The 18,231-nt window shown below is 48.6% G+C and overlaps 1 protein-coding gene across 1 annotated transcript in view; it reads left to right on the top strand.

The window, feature by feature from the left end:
- PTPN23 (protein tyrosine phosphatase non-receptor type 23) overlaps window positions 1-18,231 on the top strand; it is a 74,035-nt gene that overhangs the window by 32,716 nt on the left and 23,088 nt on the right. The window contains exons 14-20 of the mRNA XM_068235193.1: window positions 739-804; window positions 2,567-2,712; window positions 4,132-4,446; window positions 6,452-6,606; window positions 7,678-7,829; window positions 11,835-12,014; window positions 14,522-17,111. Coding sequence (XP_068091294.1) covers window positions 739-804; window positions 2,567-2,712; window positions 4,132-4,446; window positions 6,452-6,606; window positions 7,678-7,829; window positions 11,835-12,014; window positions 14,522-17,111 — 3,604 coding nt within the window. The remainder of the gene's footprint in view (window positions 1-738; window positions 805-2,566; window positions 2,713-4,131; window positions 4,447-6,451; window positions 6,607-7,677; window positions 7,830-11,834; window positions 12,015-14,521; window positions 17,112-18,231) is intronic.

The following is an 18,231-nucleotide window of genomic DNA, read 5'->3' as shown; positions in this document are numbered from 1 at the left end:
TAAAGTGCTTCATTTTTACAATAATTATGTATAAATGATTTAGTCAGTGTTTGCCCGTTGTAAAATATTTTAAATCCCTGATTTACATTCTGACATTTATCACATGGTGACATTTTTACTGCTGGCAAGTGATGTAGCTGCTGCATGCTTTTTTGGCAGTTGGAAACAGCAGTAAACAGCTATTTCCCACAATGCAACACGGTTCACAGACGGGAAACTGCCAAGAGTACGTACTCAGAATTCCTTTGTGGGAGGGGTTTCACCACCATATCAGTCATACAGCGGCCCCTGATGGTCTATTTGTGAAAAGGAATAATTTCTCATGTAAAAGGGGGTATCGGCTACTGATTGGGATAAAGTTCAATTCTTGGTCTGAGTTTCTCTTTAAGAGATTAAAAACTTGTAAATCTACAACCTAGAAATAAAACACAAACACACACGAAGGACAAGCAAGCCTTTATCCCCCATGCATTCAGCCTTAACATCCTTTGCGGGGTCAGTGAAACCTGTTTATTGTCCATCACATCCAGCCGTCCGGATACTTGCTTTAATTTTGAAATAAACACTAGTAACTTGAGGGCAGTGCTGGTTGGATGGGTGGCTTTCTTCCTGTGCTCAGGTGTTTGCAGTGACACGAGGTTTGTAGTATTGGATTGTTCCTTTTACAGTGTCCTTCAATGCTATGCTAAAACTTGCTGTTGTGTTTTGTTGTTGTTTTTTTTTCTATTTAATCTCCAGTGAGGAGAAGGCCAAGCTGCTGCGTGACATCATGTGCAAGATCGATGCCAGGAATGAAGTGTTGGAGTAAGTGATCCTCGTTACTCCCATTGCCCAATCTGGCGGGGGGGGGGGGGGGTGGCTTGTGGGTGGACCTCAGAAACAATACTGCCATTGTGGAAAGGGGGGGGGGGCAGCTTCCAGTGCTCATTCACTCTGCTCTCTGTACAGTATCACTTGGGCTGGGCTAGGAAAGGGTCCGGTTCTGTGGTGGGGGGCGGGAAGCCTTTTGGAGTTGCACTCCTGATTGTGGGTGACGAGTCTTATTTTTTGTATACATAGCTTTATGCCAGGTTGGTGTTTATATGAGTTGCATACAGGGCCAGATTTACCATGAGGCACTGTAGGCACGTGCCTTCAGGCGCCAGATAGTGGAAAGGTGGCTTACTCTCCTCCCTGAGTGCCTCCCTCCCTCCTTCCCTATGCAGAGCCCTGATGAGAGTGTAAATGAGGCTACTCACCCAGCTCTCAGCATTCCACTGACTCCTTTCAGTCGGGGGCAACTTTCAATAAAACAATAACATTTGTAAAACGCTTTTCCTCCATAGGACTCACAGTGCAGCTTAAAGGGAACCAGAGACTAATCACCCTTGTGCATTTTACCATGTATATCAGTAAGAACATTAGAGAAAACACTTACCATGCTCTCTGTTTCATCCTCACTGCTAAAAGTGTCTGTTATCAGCTGTGATAAGAATCCCGGACTGAGCATTCCGTCTAGCTTTGCAGGGAATAATTATAGTACATAGCAAGGAAATGAGCAGCGCTACTTAAAAAAACAGACTAGTGCCTACCTGCAAAAGAGTGCAAGCCCCACTTGTGGGATAAAATACACACCGAGCATACACATGACCTGTCTACTACTGGAGGATGTTGGTTTCCTGTAACAGCTTGCATGCAACCTATTAAGTACTCGTCCCTCCCACTGCGAAGAAGTCAATCCTCCATGGGAGGGGCCTAACACTAACTAAATCATAACCTATGTATATGCATAGCCTGGGTGCGCTACCAAGTAAAATTGAAAAATCGAAAATTGCGCAAAAGGTGGATCAGCGCAACACCAGGCCGCCTCCGAATGGCCTCCAAGGCCATTCGGAGGCGGCCTGGTGTTGCGCTGATCCACCTTTTGCGCAAGGGAATAATTATAGCTGAGTCACTATAGCAGAGCCACAAGGGGGCAGGCTTGGGCTTGAAAAGACACCAGAGAAGACAGACTCAGCTATAATCTTTCTGTAGCAAAGCCAGACTGAGTGCTCAGTCAGGGATTCTTATCAGAGGTGATAACAGTCAGATTAAACAGAGAGCAATGAAACAATGAAAGAGCAGATTAGGTGTTTACTGTCATGTTCCCACTGATTTATAAGGTAAAATACAAGAGGGTGCTTCGTCTCTGGTTCTCTTTAAAACTGAGGGTACCTCTGACTACCTAATGCCTAAGGGACACCTATGATGGGCAAGGAAAGTAGGGGAGAAGTGACAGCTGGGCCAACCAGCACACTTGGGGTATGGTTTTGCTGGGGTTTGTAGGTTCATGGGGGAGGTCTAGGTTGCAGGACATATGTACCTTTAGGCTCCTGTGATGTAAATCCGGGCCTTGTTGCATAACTCTCTGTGATGCAGGCTATACTCTCTGGCATGGCTGGGGTGGGGTGGAAAGGACAAGGTGTGGTCCACCCCACTGTAGCTGGGTACAGTAGCGGTAGATGGAGTGGCATCTAACTTCACAAATTGTTAAAAGGTTGGAAACTCAACAGTTTTGTTGGAGTGTCACATTTTCCTGTTTCTGCAGCCAGTTCATGGACTCTCTTCAGCTGGATCCGGACACTGTGGACAACCTAGACCTTTACAGCCACATCCCTCCGGCCCTCATGGAGAAGTGTGCGGCGCTCAGTGTGCGGCCAGACACCGTGAAGAGCCTGGTGCAGTCTATGCAGGGTGAGCGCTGCTTGCGCCATCAGTGTCTGCTTAACTGCTTCTCTGTACATCACGTAGAACATTACTTCATGACAAAGGCAGATAGGATAACTATGTAGAAGTAGTGAGTATAAAGTAGTATATAGAATAGTTAGTAGTAGTGAAACATCGAGAGCATGAGTTTTTTTTTTGGTATTAATCTCCAGTTGCTGGTTAGTTTAAAGCGGATCCGAGATTAAAAACGAACTATAACGAGTAACTTGTCTATATACCTTATCTAAAGTTTAGATAGTTTACACAGCAAATCTAGCTGCAAACAGCTTCAATAGAATATGATTATTTCTTCCTGTGATACAATGACAGTAGCCATGTTGTTTGTAAACATTACACAGAGGCAGGCTTATCTGCATCTTGAGCACTCAGCCTGTGAAAAAAACCTAATCCCCCCTCCTCCTCCCTCCCTCCCTCCCCTCTCAAATCAATGGCTAGTAACACCACCACCTCCTGCCCAGACTGAGCTCCCATGAGCCCTTGCTACTGCCAAGGCTCTCTGAAAACCTGTGGGCGTGGTTTATTTCGTTTATAGGGAATTAGAGTATTAAAACAAACATGTATTTGGCTTGAGGAATGCCCTGTAAACAATAGGAAAGGAACACAATTGTGCAATGGGTAAAAGTTCACCTCGGATCCACTTTAACCAGTTTTCCAGCTAATTGGCAGGTGTGGGATTTCGAAACTAGAAAATAGGGTGCAGGAGCCCTTACGGAAAAACACCTCCATAGGCGCCTGTTATAAAAGCCACGTTTTGTGGCAAAGGATGGAAATTTGGGAGCATGGTGGCACCTCCCGCCGCCGAAATTTGCCTTCCTTGTTGCAAATCGTGGCTTTTATAATGGCTGCAATATACGGCAAGGAAGGTAAATTGAGGCACCTGATTAGCGGCAGTAAAAGTAAATTGTTTTCAGATGCCAGGGGCTTGCGGAACTTAATTGCGGAGCACCCGCTATGCAATGCCGCAATTAGCTAATTGGGCATCTCTGGGTGCCGAAATTTACCTTCCGTGAGGGGGGGGTTAAAGTTCAGGAGGTGGTGCTTAGGCACCACTGGGAGGGGGGGGGGGTCTTAGGGTTAGGCACCACCAGGGGGAGCTGTTAGGCATCGGTAGTGGGAGGGTTCTGTGTGAGAGTAGGGTTAGGGTTACCCATTGTAAAATATAGGTAAAATTTACCGGAATCCAGCAGTAGAATATTGTTAATTGTAGCGACTATTTTATTAGTGGCAATCTCCTGCGCCCTTTTTTCCGGGAGCCTTTTTTCATGTATACAGGGTTTGTTTGTTTTTTGGCTCAGTAGGCGAGCATTTTAGGAGAATTCTTAGACCTTGTCTTATAGAAATGTTGTCTGTAGCTGGAATGGCATAACTGGTGCTTCATGTTTTTAGTGCTCTCCGGAGTGTACACAGATGTGGAGGCCTCCCTGAAGGACATCAAGGAGCTGCTGGATGAGGATGAGAAGCAGGAGAAGAAGCTGCAGGAGGAGGTTGGGAAGCAGGCGGCGGCCACGTCGGCTCCGCCCTCTCCCTCCACGACGGAGGTGAACAAGGAATGGACTAAATACATGGAGGTGCACGAGAAGGCCAGCTTCACCAACACCGAGCTGCACAAAGCCATGCACCTGCACATCAGTAACCTGAGGCTGCTCAGCGGCCCGCTGGATCAGTTACAGCAAGCGCTTCCTGTCCCCAACCTGACCGAGGGTGAGCAGGACCGCCGCCATCTTGTCTGTAGGGCTGATCATACCGAGTAGCTATGAGTACATTGATGCTTTGAATCTGAATGTAAATGAGATCAGGCTGCCCGCAGCTGAAAAGGGTTAACTCCGGGAGAGGAAAGATTTTACATTGGGCAAACACTGACTAAATCTCATTAATATTATAAATGGGAAAGTTCAGATGTTTGTTACTCGATCATGCAACAATGGCTGAACGGATTTGAATACAATTTGGCACACACATAGCACAATACCTAGAATAACATATAGAATACTTTTTATCCCCATAACCAAAAGGTGGGTGGAGACCAATACAAATTTCACTGGGAAAATGTAAACTGCAGCCATTCTTACACTCATTCTTACAGTCATTCAAACTTTGCACAGTTGGCCACTGGGTGACTGGGATTAATATTCATAAAAGTGGGTGGAGCCTACAAAAGCCAATCAAAATTCACCTATTAATTTTCAAGGGGAATATTTAAATTGCTGCCATTCTTGCACTGTTAATGGCACAAGCCTCAAACCTGGTACGGTTGGTCATTGGGGTTCAAATTCAGAAAAGGGGGTGGAGCCAAAAACAGCCAATCAGATTTGTTTCATTTCAATGCAAATTAATGATGCCAAAGACCGCAAAGCTCACAAACTTGGTCATTGAGTGTTTGTGTGTTAGGGTTATAAAAAGCGTGCGGAGCCAACACCAGCGAAATACATACCCGGGCAACACTGGGGCATCAGCTAGTAATGTAGGAATGAATATTGTAAAAAAATAAGCCATTTTATTCATTGTTGTTTTCACTACAGTTCCTCTTTAGCCAGTTCGCGTTCCATGGTTTTTCCCCTTAAATTGAATCTGAGGTGGGGATTACAGCTTTAAAAAAAAAGCTGCCAGATAGCTGCAATTCTCGCGTCTCCTGTGGTCTGCAATTCCTTGGTTTCATTTTCTGTGATCCCCCGGGGTCAAGGCACTGGAAGCTCCACTCTGTCTCACACAAGGAGCAGCGTGCAGGGAGGAGGCGGGGAGCAGCCGTGGAGAGGCAGAGCTGCCCAATGACAGCTGGGGAAGGGCTTCAGGAACGCCCCAAGTGGGCGTTCAGCAAGGCCTACCTCTCCTCCCTTCCCCTCGAGATTGTGGACATGCTGCATGTCGGCGATTTCAAGGGGTTAAGGTGCAGAGAGCAGCGCGGAGGGGATACAGAGGCATGTCATGCAGCAGGGAACATGCCTCTCTATCGCATCTGCACTGCCTCGGGTACACTTTAAGGTTCCTGACATTTTTGACACTTTAGCTGGGTCTTATTGATACAGCAGTAACTTTTTAATTACTTATACCATCTTAGTGGTATACAGTAAATATATTTTTTTCAGTACAATCTAGGCTTTCTTTGGGTAAAAAAATGTTTCCCCTATTTTATTTTATTGTCCTTTTTTATGGGAAAAAAATTGGGCAAAAATGCAGTAAATACTTTCCCCATTTTTCACCCTTACTAATTTTCCCATGACACGTCCCACAGTTATAAAACACATAAAAATCTTTAGCCCTTCCCAGTGAAACTGATACCCCATATGCCATATTTTATTACTAGCTGAGCTTGTGGCGGACCATTATCCCCAGTCTTTGTGTCTGTAGTGATTGGATGCGATTGCTAGGCTGACAGTTTGGGGGCCATACTGCTGTACAGATACATTGCTAGGCACATCTTTTGCCCTAGGGATCGCATCCGATCGCTACAGGTCAGCAGTCTTTAAAAGTTTATAAACAGGTTTACCGTAGGTATTGCAGGGGTTAACAATGGCTTGCTAGGCTAGGGTTAAAACGTAACGAGGGATAGGAAAAAAAAACCCCACTGTTATTGGGACCATGTCCCCCCCCCCCCCCCACACACACACACACACACTTTATGAACGATTGTTGCTTTCAGCAATTATTCACTTTTAACACAGGACCGTGAAAGGGATATTGAGTAACAACGCGGCTGTTTTCTTTGCAGATGACAAGTCGGTGCTGCAGAACCTGAAGAGGATCCTGAAGAAGGTGCAGGAGATGAAGGAGCAGCGAATGTCCCTGGAGCAGCAGCTGCGCGACACCATACAGAAGGATGACATCACCACCTCACTGGTCACCACTGACCGCTCAGAAATGAAGGTCAGACTGAAAAATATTATTGCTGCGTGAGAAGTCCTGTATGTGCATTTTTCTCCCTTTTCCTTCTGTCCTGTGCAAGAATTCAGGGCCCTTTTAGGAGGGGGAGGATGATAGTAAAGTTGCTGAAATGTACCTCATATAGTCATGTATATGCCTAATTTTTCAGACCCAAAAAAATGTGCTGAAAAGTTACCCCCTCAGCTTATATGCGAGTCAGTGGAGCGGAACAGATGATGGAGCAAGTTTTGTTACTGGCAAAGGAGCGTAAGGATCGTGCACTAGTGATCCTGCTCTTGCCAGCAGAGTGCGCTGCTCAAGACTACCCATGTTCCCGGCTTGTGCAGCAGAGCGTGCAAGCAACGTGTCAGCGGTGCAAAGATCAGGGATTCTTCCTGTGTGGAAATCACTGTCTCGTATCTATGATGCCATCTAGTGGTGTCTTCAGACACAGCTGTAACTTGGGGCACATCTGGCTACTGGGGATGGGGCTTATACACGAGTCAATCACTATTTCCTGATTTCTGAGGGAAAAGTGGGTACCTGGCTTATACATGGGTCAGCTTATATGCGAGTATATTCAGTAATTTCTTTTCCTGACGGCAATATACAGTAGCTTAAAGTGGACTTGAACTTTTGCGTAGGACAGAAAGAAAACCGAGAAATCCACCCTGTATGTATTTAGAGAGTTAAGCCTGTCTAATTCCCCCTCATCTGTGACTAATCGCTAAGTGTAATTTTATCTCTCAGCTGTGTCAGCTGGCTGCCTCGGCAGAGCTGCTAGTTTGTAAACACAGGATGTTAACCTTATGTCTGCTTCCATGAAAGCAGGAAGTAGACACACTGCAGATTTGTTGCAGTATTTATATCGGCTATAACAAAGAGATGTTTTTCTATAAAGGTTATTATGCTGTTTGTTATCTTTCAGAACTGAGAGGCCCCTTTTAACTTTAATGAGTGTTCATGCATTTGCTGGATTTATTAAGTATTATTCCCAGAGCTGACGAAACATTGGTGCTCTTATATTGCGATAATTTATCACTTATGCCGAGTATCTGAATCTGCCTCTTGCAGAAACTCTTTGCTGAACAGCTAAAGAAATACGACCAGTTGAAGGTTTACATCGACCAGAACCTCTCGGCCCAAGAAAACATCCTGAAGGCTCTGACGGAGGCCAACGTGAAGTACGCTCCCATCCGGAAGGTCCTCACCGATTCCGAGCAGAAGTGAGTCCGCTGTGAGGAGCCGCTAAAATGAAACCCCAGCCAGATCGGTTAGCCTTGGGTGGAGGGGAAGGAACCTGATTTAAAGAGTCTGAAGTGAATAAAATTACCTCCTTTATTATCTAGTCCTCTTCAGCAGTATGAGCAACGATGTATCGCCGCATCTGCGCGACAGAGCAATGTATTTAAATCCAGTCAATCTCCACGGATCTCCGCCTTTCTGTCTTCTTTAACTGAGAGGGGTGGGGAAAGGCGGAGATTGACTGCACTGAAGGCAGAGCTACAGCACAAAGCACCGCCTCCCCTGGCAGCAAAATCCACAACCTGGAAAGTTGTGGAATTTTGCCCTGGGAGTTTGGGGGATTAAATACATTGTTCTGCCGCGCGGATGTGGTGATTCATTTTTGCTCATACTATTCGCTTCAGACTCTCTTTAAAGTACCCCTGAACTGAGGGGGTTTAATTGATATAGGTGCTGTGTTGTGACTGGTGCTGTGACATATGTAACCGCACCACCCTTTCAGTCCAGTGCCCCTGTGTCCCTTGAATATGGGTGGGGAGGAAGTGGCAGTTTTTCTCCCTAGGTATGCCCCTGACCACGCCCCCAAAACCATAGCACAACTCGCCTACTCTGGGTTCCTTCATCCTTTGTGCTGTCAGCTCTCCCGTTCTGCCGCTGTGTTTACTTGTATCTGTCGGCATTTTCTCTGCTATGGCGATGACCCCAGAAGTAACCCAGAAGTATTTCCGGGTCAGTGCCCTTGCGGTGCAGATGCCGGCAGATACGAAAGGACACAGCAGCGGGCTGAGGGAGCTGACAGGGCGGAAAAGACAGTGGCGGGAACGCGGAGCAGGTGAGTTGTGCTGTGGTTTGTGTTTTTTTGTTTTTGTTTTTTTTCTTTTTTTTTTCAGTACCCAGAGTATTTGATTTTGTCTTGGTCAAATTGCAAAGCTGCCTACAATTTGCATTACATTTACATGCAAGCAAGAATTATGAGCATCTTGCTGATCATCTCTCTTGTGCCGATCCTCTGGCTTCCACACCTCCTAAAATCACTGACCCCGGAACCAGTATGACCCGGACCCACTGGCTGCATGCTTGTTCCGTGTGTCACCAAGACACCGCTGAAGCCATAACATTAGCCTGACAGACAGGCACCCAACATTCATTAATGAGAACCTGCGGCGAGAGGAATATGGAGGCTGCCATATTTATTGCCTTATAGACAATACCAGTTGTCTGGCAGTCCTCCTGACCCAGTGTCTTTATTTTTTTTCTTGCCATAGACCCTGAACAAGCATGCAGCAGATCAGGTACCCTGACTCTGGTTTTACTGGATCAGCCACATGCTTGTTCCAGGATTTTGACTCACTCTACTTATGCCAGAAGATCAACGTGGCTGCCAGGCAAATGGCATTGTTTACAAGGAAATATGGCAGCCTCAATATCCCTCTCATCTCGGGATCCCTTTAAAGAGAACTAGAGATGAAGCACCCTCTTGTATTTTACCTTATAAATCAGTGGGAACATGACAGTAAACACCTAATCTGCTCTTTGTTTCATTGTTCTCTGTTTAATCTGACTGTTATCACCTCTGACAAGAATCCCCGCCTGAGCATTCAGTCTAGCTTTGCTACGGAAAGATTATAGCTGAGTCTGTCTTCTCTGGTGTCTTTTCAAGCCCAAACCTGCCCCCTTGTGGCTCTGCTATAATGACTCAGCTATAATTTTTCCCTGCAAAGCCAGACTGAATGCTTAGTCCGGGATTCTTATCACAGCTGATAACAGACACTTTTAGCAGTGAGGATGAAACAGAGAGCATGGTAAGTGTTTTCTCTAATGTTCCTACTGATATATATATATATGGTAAAATACACAAGGGTGCTTCCTCTCTGGTTCCCTTTAACCACCCTGGCGTTCTGATAAGATCGCCAGGGAGGCTGCGGGAGGGTTTTTTTTAATAAAAAAAAAAACTATTTCATGCAGCCAACTGAAAGTTGGCTGCATGAAAGCCCACTAGAGGGCGCTCCGGAGGCGTTCTTCCGATCGCCTCCGGCGCCCAGAATAAACAAGGAAGGCCGCAATGAGCGGCCTTCCTTGTTTTGCTTAGATCGTCGCCATAGCGACGAGCGGAGTGACGTCATCGACGTCAGCCGACGTCCTGACGTCTGCCGCCTCCGATCCAGCCCTTAGCGCTGGCCGGAACTATTTGTTCCGGCTGCGCAGGGCTCGGGCGGCTGGGGGGACCCTCTTTCGCCGCTGCTCGCGGCGGATCGCCGCAGAGCGGCGGCGATCAGGCAGCACACGCGGCCGGCAAAGTGCCGGCTGCGTGTGCTGCACTTTATTTCATGCAAATCGGCCCAGCAGGGCCTGAGCGGCAGCCTCCGGCGGTGATGGACGAGCTGAGCTCGTCCATACCGCCAGGCTGGTTAAGAAGGAAATCCAAGATGGCCGCTTATTAGGAATTGGACAAACCGGTCCCTACGCTGGTCACAACTGATGCAAAAGGTCTGAACACTAACCATTAAACTCAATGTTCCCCAACACTTAAAAAAAAAAAAGTTTGGCTTACATGGGGGTCTCTTGCAGTCATCCTGGTCCCGCGCCATCCTTCCACAAGCCTCCAGTTAGCAGCAGTGACCTCCCTCGAAGCTTGCCAGTTGTGGCCAGTCGCAGGCTACTGCGCATATGTGTCAGATATATAACCTTGTATTCTTAAATTCATGATATACCGTATTTTTCGGACTATGACGCACCGGACCATAAGACCCACCTAGGTTTAGAGAAAAAAAGTATGTATACTAAACCTGCTGCATCCATGGTGAAGGGGTATCTTGTAGATTATGCCCCCTTTGTACCTCATGCCCCATCTTGTACCTCTTGTGTCCTGTGTCCTCCCCCCATATGTCCACCTCTGTCTTCCTTGTGTCCTCCTCTATGCCCCTTTGTGTCCCCCTGTGTCCTCTGCATGGGCACAGTACTGGGAGTACTTAATATTGCGGCAGGTTGGAGGTTTGTATTGGCAGACGTTCACAAGTCAGGAACTCTCTGCATTTAGACTATAAGATGCAGCAACACACACACGCATTTAGACTATAAGATGCAGCAACACACACACACACACTCACACTCACACACACACACTCTCACACTCTCACACTCTCACACTCTCACACTCTCACACTCTCACACTCTCACACTCTCACACTCTCACACTCACACACACTCACACACTCACACACTCACACACTCACACACTCTCTCACACACACACACACACACACTCTCACACTCTCACACTCTCACACACTCACACTCTCACACACTCACACACTCACACACTCACACACACTCACACACTCACACACTCACACACTCACACACACACACACTCACACACTCACACACACATGCACAGTAGCTAGCTTCCTGCACTGCACATGCATTCTGCGCATGCACAGTAGCTAGCTTCCTGTACTGCACAAGCATTCTGCGCATGCACAGTAGCTAGCTTCCTGCACTGCACATGCGCAGAACCCTGCCGTGCTTGGGGGAGCGCTGAGGCACTAAGTACGGCCAGCTTTGAGGGGGTCACCGCTGCTGACCTGAGGCCTGCAGAAGGACGGCGGGCGCAGGCACAGGATGACGATGGAGGGCTGCAAGAAGCCCCAGATAAGTTCAAGGGACCCTGAACAGTCGTTGAAAATGAAATTGGTACTTACCTGGGGCTTCCTCCAGTCCCCCTAGGCCGCAAGGTCCCCCGGCATCCTCCGGTTCCTCTCAAGGGGACAACAGACCGGGAAGGCTCTGGGATTTAGGGCCTTTCCTCTCCATAGGTTCATCAGTTTTACTTTTACTCACCTTTTCAATAGAACATTGGAGAACATTGTTGTGATGAATTCTGTACCACGTTTCAAGAACATGAACCATATTGTACACTGGAATAACTGCATTGTTCTTGGTGTTACAATGTATATTGTTCAGTCATTGCTGTTCCGCTCCTCTAGGTGGAATCACACTGTGCAGACTCTCATCTCTTCCTATGAGGCCTACGAGGATCTGATGAAGAAGTCTCAGGAGGGGAAGGACTTCTATGCCGACCTGGAGAGCAAAGTGGCCAAACTGCTGGAGAAAGCCAGAGCAGCTTCAGAGGCTTCGCGGGCCAGCCGGCAGCTGATCCTGGAACGGTACCTATCCCTTCTCATGCTCTGTCTGAACGGGAACAGTACCTATACCTTCTCCTGTCCTCTGTCTGAACGGGAACAGTACCTATACCTTCTCATGCTCTGTCTGAACGGGAACGGTACCTATCCCTTCTCATGCTCTGTCTGAACAGGAACGGTACCTATCCCTTCTCATGCTCTCTGTCTGAACAGGAACGGTACCTATCCCTTCTCATGCTCTCTGTCTGAACGGGAACAGTACCTATCCCTTCTCATGCTCTCTGTCTGAACGGGAACAGTACCTATCCCTTCTCATGCTCTGTCTGAACGGGAACGGTACCTATCCCTTCTCATGCTCTCTGTCTGAACAGGAACGGTACCTATCCCTTCTCATGCTCTCTGTCTGAACAGGAACGGTACCTATCCCTTCTCATGTTCTCCTTCTGAACAGGAACGGTACCTATCCCTTCTCATATCCTCTGTCTGAACGGGAACAGTACCTATCCCTTCTCATGCTCTGTCTGAACAGGAACGGTACCTATCCCTTCTCATGTCCTCTGAACAGGAACGGTACCTATCCCTTCTCATGCTCTCTGTCTGAACAGGAACGGTACCTATCCCTTCTCATGTCCTCTGAACAGGAACGGTACCTATCCCTTCTCATGCTCTGTCTGAACGAGAACAGTACCTATCCCTTCTCATGCTCTGTCTGAACAGTAACGGTACCTATCCCTTCTCATGCTCTCTGTCTGAACAGGAACGGTATCTATCCCTTCTCATGTTCTCTGTCTGAACAGTAACGGTACCTATCCCTTCTCATGCTCTCTGTCTGAACAGGAACGGTACCTATCCCTTCTCATGTCTTCTGTCTGAACAGGAACGGTACCTATCCCTTCTCATGCTCTCTGCCTGAACAGTAACGGTACCTATCCCTTCTCATGTCCTCTGTCTGAACAGGAACGGTACCTATCCCTTCTCATGTCCTCTGTTTGAACAGGAACGGTACCTATCCCTTCTCATGTCCTCTGTCTGAACAGGAACGGTACCTATCCCTTCTCATGTCCTCTGTCTGAACAGGAACGGTACCTATCCCTTCTCATGTCCTCTGTCTGAACAGGAACGGTACCTATCCCTTCTCATATTCTCTTTCTGAACAGAGGTGTAAAGAGAACCTGTTATGTCAGACCATTTTCTGATGGTGGAAAGAAACCACATCACTGTTTGAGAGCTAGTAGCAGCCTTCAACTTCCATTCTCTTCTCTGTAGGACAGTATAGCAGCCTGCTGCCACTCCTCCATAGTACAGTACATGCAGCCTCCTGCCTCCATCCTCCCCTCTACATAGGACAGTACATGCAGCCTCCCTCCTCCCCTCTCCATAGGACAGTACATGCAGCCTCCCTCCTCCCCTCTCCATAGGACAGTACATGCAGCCTCTTGCCTCTCCTCCCCTCTACATAGGACAGTACATGCAGCCTCCATCCTCCCCTCTACATAGGACAGTACATGCAGCCTCCCTCCTCTCCTCTCCATAGGACAGTACATGCAGCCTCCCTCCTCCCCTCTCCATAGTACAGTACATTCAGCCTCTTGCCTCTCCTCCCCTCTCCATAGGACAGTACATGCAGCCTCCATCCTCCCCTCTCCATAGGACAGTACATGCAGCCTCCATCCTCCCCTCTCCATAGGACAGTACATGCAGTCTCCTGTCACCCCCTCCCCTCTCCATAGGACAGTACATGCAGCCTCCTGTCGCCCCCTCCCCTCTCCATAGGACAGTACATGCAGCCTCCTGTCGCCCCCTCCCCTCTCCATAGGACAGTACATGCAGCCCTCTTGCCACATCATAGGACATTTTGTGCAGCCCCTTCTCCCTTCCTCTACATAGGACAGTAAGGGCAGCCCCTTTTCTTCTTCTCTCTCTGTATATAGCAGTGCATGCAGTCACCTTTGTCTCCACCCACTCCCCTCTTTATATCCCAGTACATTTAGCCCTTAGCCTCCCTTCTCCATAGGGCAATGCATGCAACCTACTGCCCCCTCCCCCCCCTCCCTTCATTTATTTTCCTTAGTGTAGTAATATGTATCATTTGTCTTATGTTATTGGTATCAACAGTATTTTTTTTAACTTGGATTCACTTTAAAGGGGAACTGAAGTAAGAGGTATACAGAGGGTGCCATATTTATTTCCTTTTAATCAATACCAGTTCCCTGGCAGCCCTGTTGGTCTATTTCTCTGCAGTAGTATCTGAATAACACCAGAAACAAGCATGCAGCTAGTCTTGTCAGATCTGAGTCTGACTTTAAAGTCTGAAATACATGATCTGCTGCATGCTTGTTCAGGGGCTGTGGCTAATAGCATTAGAGGCAGAGGATCACAGGGCTGCCAGGCAACTGGTATTGATTAAAAGGAAATAAATATGGCAGCCTCCGTATACCTCTCTCTTCAGGTCCCGTTTAAATGTTATTTCTGGTATGACAGCTCCTCTGTGCTGCGCTCTGTTGTGTAATAATTTGTGTTTTCCTTGTTAGGGAGATGAAGAAGAGGCCTCCACCTCGTCCCACAGCCCCAAAACCAGCGCTAGAGAAGAAGGCTTCTGATCTGGACACTGAGAACCTTCCAGCAGCCGACCTCTCTGACCTGCAGCAGTTCACTTCCCTCTTCCTGTCCGACCTTCCGGAGGAGCTAAAGAGTTTACCACCTGATGCCCTTATCGCCCATTTGGACCGGATGACAGCGGATACCCTTAGCGCGTTCCCTGGTGGGCCGGCAGCTGCCTTCGGTGGGATGAGGCCACCGGCTGCAGACCACTACCAGGGTATCAGAACAGCTACTGCCCCCATGCCAGACCCACTCACAGTGCCTTTCAGCCGAGCTCCCTTTAATGCCCACCCTGGTGCATATCCTCAAGGGACTGTGCCTGGCCACCACTTCCCACCAACGTCTTATGGCAATGTTCCTCCAGTGAGCTCTGGTACTGGGGTGCCGTCACAGTTCATGCATTCCGCACCAGCTCAGCCCAGACCCGGCATACCAGCTTCTACTAGTTCACAAATTCCCAATATGTATCCAGGAGGTAGACCTGTTCAGCTGAACGCAGCGCCTCCTACAGGAGCACCTGGGTACCTTCCTGCTGGTATGCCGCCACACAGGACGTCCCCACAACACATGCCAACTCCAGCATCCACAATGGCTGCTCAGTTTAAACCAAACGCCGGAGCTGCTTTCGGCATGGGCCAAGTTCCACCGGCTTTCCACCAGCCCCATGATCCCAGCCTTCAGTTCCCAAATCAGACACTTCAGAATAACATGCAGCCTCCACAAGGCATCCGGCCTGCGACGACCACAGTGGACAGCATACAGGGGCCTATCTCGAGCTATGCAACAGCTAGGCTACCAGGACCAGTCCCAACACCGAGAACTCAAAGCACTCAACCTTTGCCACCTAACCATATTCCGAGTGGTTATATGGGAGCCCCAACTCCTGCTTTTATGGGACAGAACACCTCCTTCCCTTACTCACAACAGCCTGGTATCCAGAATTATGCTCCGCAGCCCCCTCCACATTTATCCCAGACTCCTCCAGTGTTTCACATGCCTGGTCAGCCACAACAGTTACCAGGACAACCACAATACGGAGTTCCCCCGCAGCCTCAGTTTCCCACGGCCATGAGACATCCCATCCCCCCACAGCAACCCACCGTTTATCATCCACAGGGTCAACCTCCTGCGGTGCAGTTTGGTGCTCCGATACCTACTCAACAACCCTATCCACAGTTTCCCATGCAGACGCCCCAGGGCTCTGTGCAAACGCCAGGCTCTGTGGCGCAAACTCCTCGTTCTGCAGTACTGCCACCCGGTTCTGTAGTACAGCCTCCGAGCTCTATAGCCCCAGGTCCTATGGTGCAACCTCCTCACTCTGTTTTGCCACATCCTGGTCATTCTGCAATGCAGCCTATGCACCCGAACATGCAAGTTCCCTCACACTTTGCAGGCCAGCGCTTTCCTGTTGCACAGCCAGATAAGCCTCCACAGCCTCCTCTCCACACGCCCTTCTCTGGGGCACTACCTAGAGGCTCTCCCCAGCCAGGACTTCCTCCCGTGAGCCAATCCTCGCCTCATATTCTTCCCCATGCCATCCCACCAGCTCAGCCGCTACCTCCTGGATCAGCCACCCAGATTACCCCATCTATGCCCTATGTTGCACCTGCAAGGCACACTGTTCCCTCTACAAGCGGAATTGTAAACTCAGTACTACCTGGACCTCCGATGCCAATTGTGGCACCTCAGGGCACAACTCTTCCTCACCATGTACAGCCTGCCAGCAGCCCAGCCCTCAGCCAGATACCTGGCACTGCCATCGTGTCCGGTGCTCCAGCCATGCCTTCTCCATCACCCTCTCCGCAGCCGTCCCTCGTCCAACCTCCAGCAGTTCATCCTTCCGCGGTACCTACCTCTACGGCTATGCCTCAGAGACCTCCCCCTACTTTGACTCCTGGAACTACGCCTTTAAGCCAGGGATCTACAGAACCAGTCTTTCAGAGGCAGAACTCCACCACCGATGACCTGCTGTCCTCCAGTCCAGAGAGCCAGCACGGAGGTTCAAAGACCTCAGTAGGGCAGCCTTTATTACAGCCCACCAAGGCCAACGCTAAAGACGGACACAAACCCAAAGGCATTCAGCTGATCGAGAATGACCCCTATGAGAAACCAGAGCACGTCATGAGACTGTTGTCCGAGCTTGAACGTTTCCGGGTCGTGGTTGACTCTCTCGATAGACCTGTGCCAGGAGCTGCTACCCAGCTGGACGCCATGTGGAAGGAGTTCCAAGATGCTCAAGAGAAGGAGGCCAGGAACCTCTCCATTGCCATTGCCCGCTGCTACGCTATGAAGAACCGGCACCAGGACATCATGCCCTATGACAAGAACCGGATAGTCTTACAGTCGGGGAAAGATGATTACATCAACGCCAGCAAGACGGAAGATCTGTCTTCGTACTGCCCGACCATCATCGCCACCCAGGCCCCGCTGGTGGGCACCGCCTCCGACTTCTGGCTGATGATATATGAGCAGAAGGTGGCTCTCATAGTCATGCTGGTGTCAGACCTGGAGATAGAGAAGGTGAGTGGGCACAGCCAAGTGGAGGATTAGGAATAGAGGTGGCCAGTGAGAAGCTAAGATTTCCAACTTTCACGTAGTCTCAAATAAGGTATTCAACAAAAACTTCCAAAGTGATCTGAGCGCTGATTTAATAAACTATATTAGACAAACCTCCCCCTAAGGCATTACTTATCTTCAGGGGGCTGCTTACCCCCATCTTTTTTATTATTTAGTATTATAGCGCTGACAGCTTCTGCAGCGCTGTACACTATGGTAGTCTAAAGCCAATTTAGGAGAAGACAATTAACTTCTCTGTTTTTGGGATGTGGGGGGAAGCCAGAGTCCCCGGAGGAAACCCACACAGACACGGAGAGATCATACAAACTCCATGCAGATAGTGCCCTGGCTGGAATACCAACCGGGGACCCAACTCTGTAAGGCAAGAGTGCTAACCACTACGCCACCATCTACCCCAGAAAGACCTGCAGGAGCCAGGCAGAAAATGTACTCGCATTGAAAAACGACATCTCCCAACAGGATGGGAATCTGTAACACTCTAGCTGGAGCTTGAAAGTGCTGGGGAAAGTTAGGGGGGGGGGGGGGGGGGTTAGGGAGCAGCCCCTGAAGGTAATCATTGTTTGTCACCACCCACTCTCTCGGTAGTCCACACTATTCACAAACCTCCCTTATAGGTTCATTTTATGTATTGAACCAGTGCTGACTTGCCTTTAAAGTGAACCAGAGACGAAGCACCCTCATGTATTTTACCATATATATCAGTGGGAACATTAGAGAAAACACCTGCCCTGCTCTCTGTTTCATCCTGCCCTGCTCAGCCTGCTTGTTATCAGCCCTGATAAAATTCCCGACTGGCCATTCAATCTGGCTTTGCTCAGGAATCATTATAGCTGAGTCTGTCTTCTCTGATGTCTTTTCAAGCCCAAGCCTGCCCCCTCCTGGCTCTGCTATAATGGCTCAGCTATAATGATTCCTGAGCAAAGCCAGACTGAATGCTCAATCAGGGTTTTTATTAGGACTGATTACAAGCAGGCTGATAAGAAGCAGGCTGAGCAGTGAAGAATGAAACAGAGAGCAGGGTAGGTGTTTTCTCTAATGTACCCACTGATCTATATGGTAAAAT

The sequence above is a fragment of the Hyperolius riggenbachi genome, chromosome 5, assembly GCF_040937935.1.
Source record: "Hyperolius riggenbachi isolate aHypRig1 chromosome 5, aHypRig1.pri, whole genome shotgun sequence".
In the NCBI taxonomy this organism is placed as follows: domain Eukaryota; kingdom Metazoa; phylum Chordata; class Amphibia; order Anura; family Hyperoliidae; genus Hyperolius; species Hyperolius riggenbachi.
The sequence above is the reverse complement of the archived record's forward strand: the minus strand, read 5'-3'. Positions and strand labels throughout refer to the sequence as shown.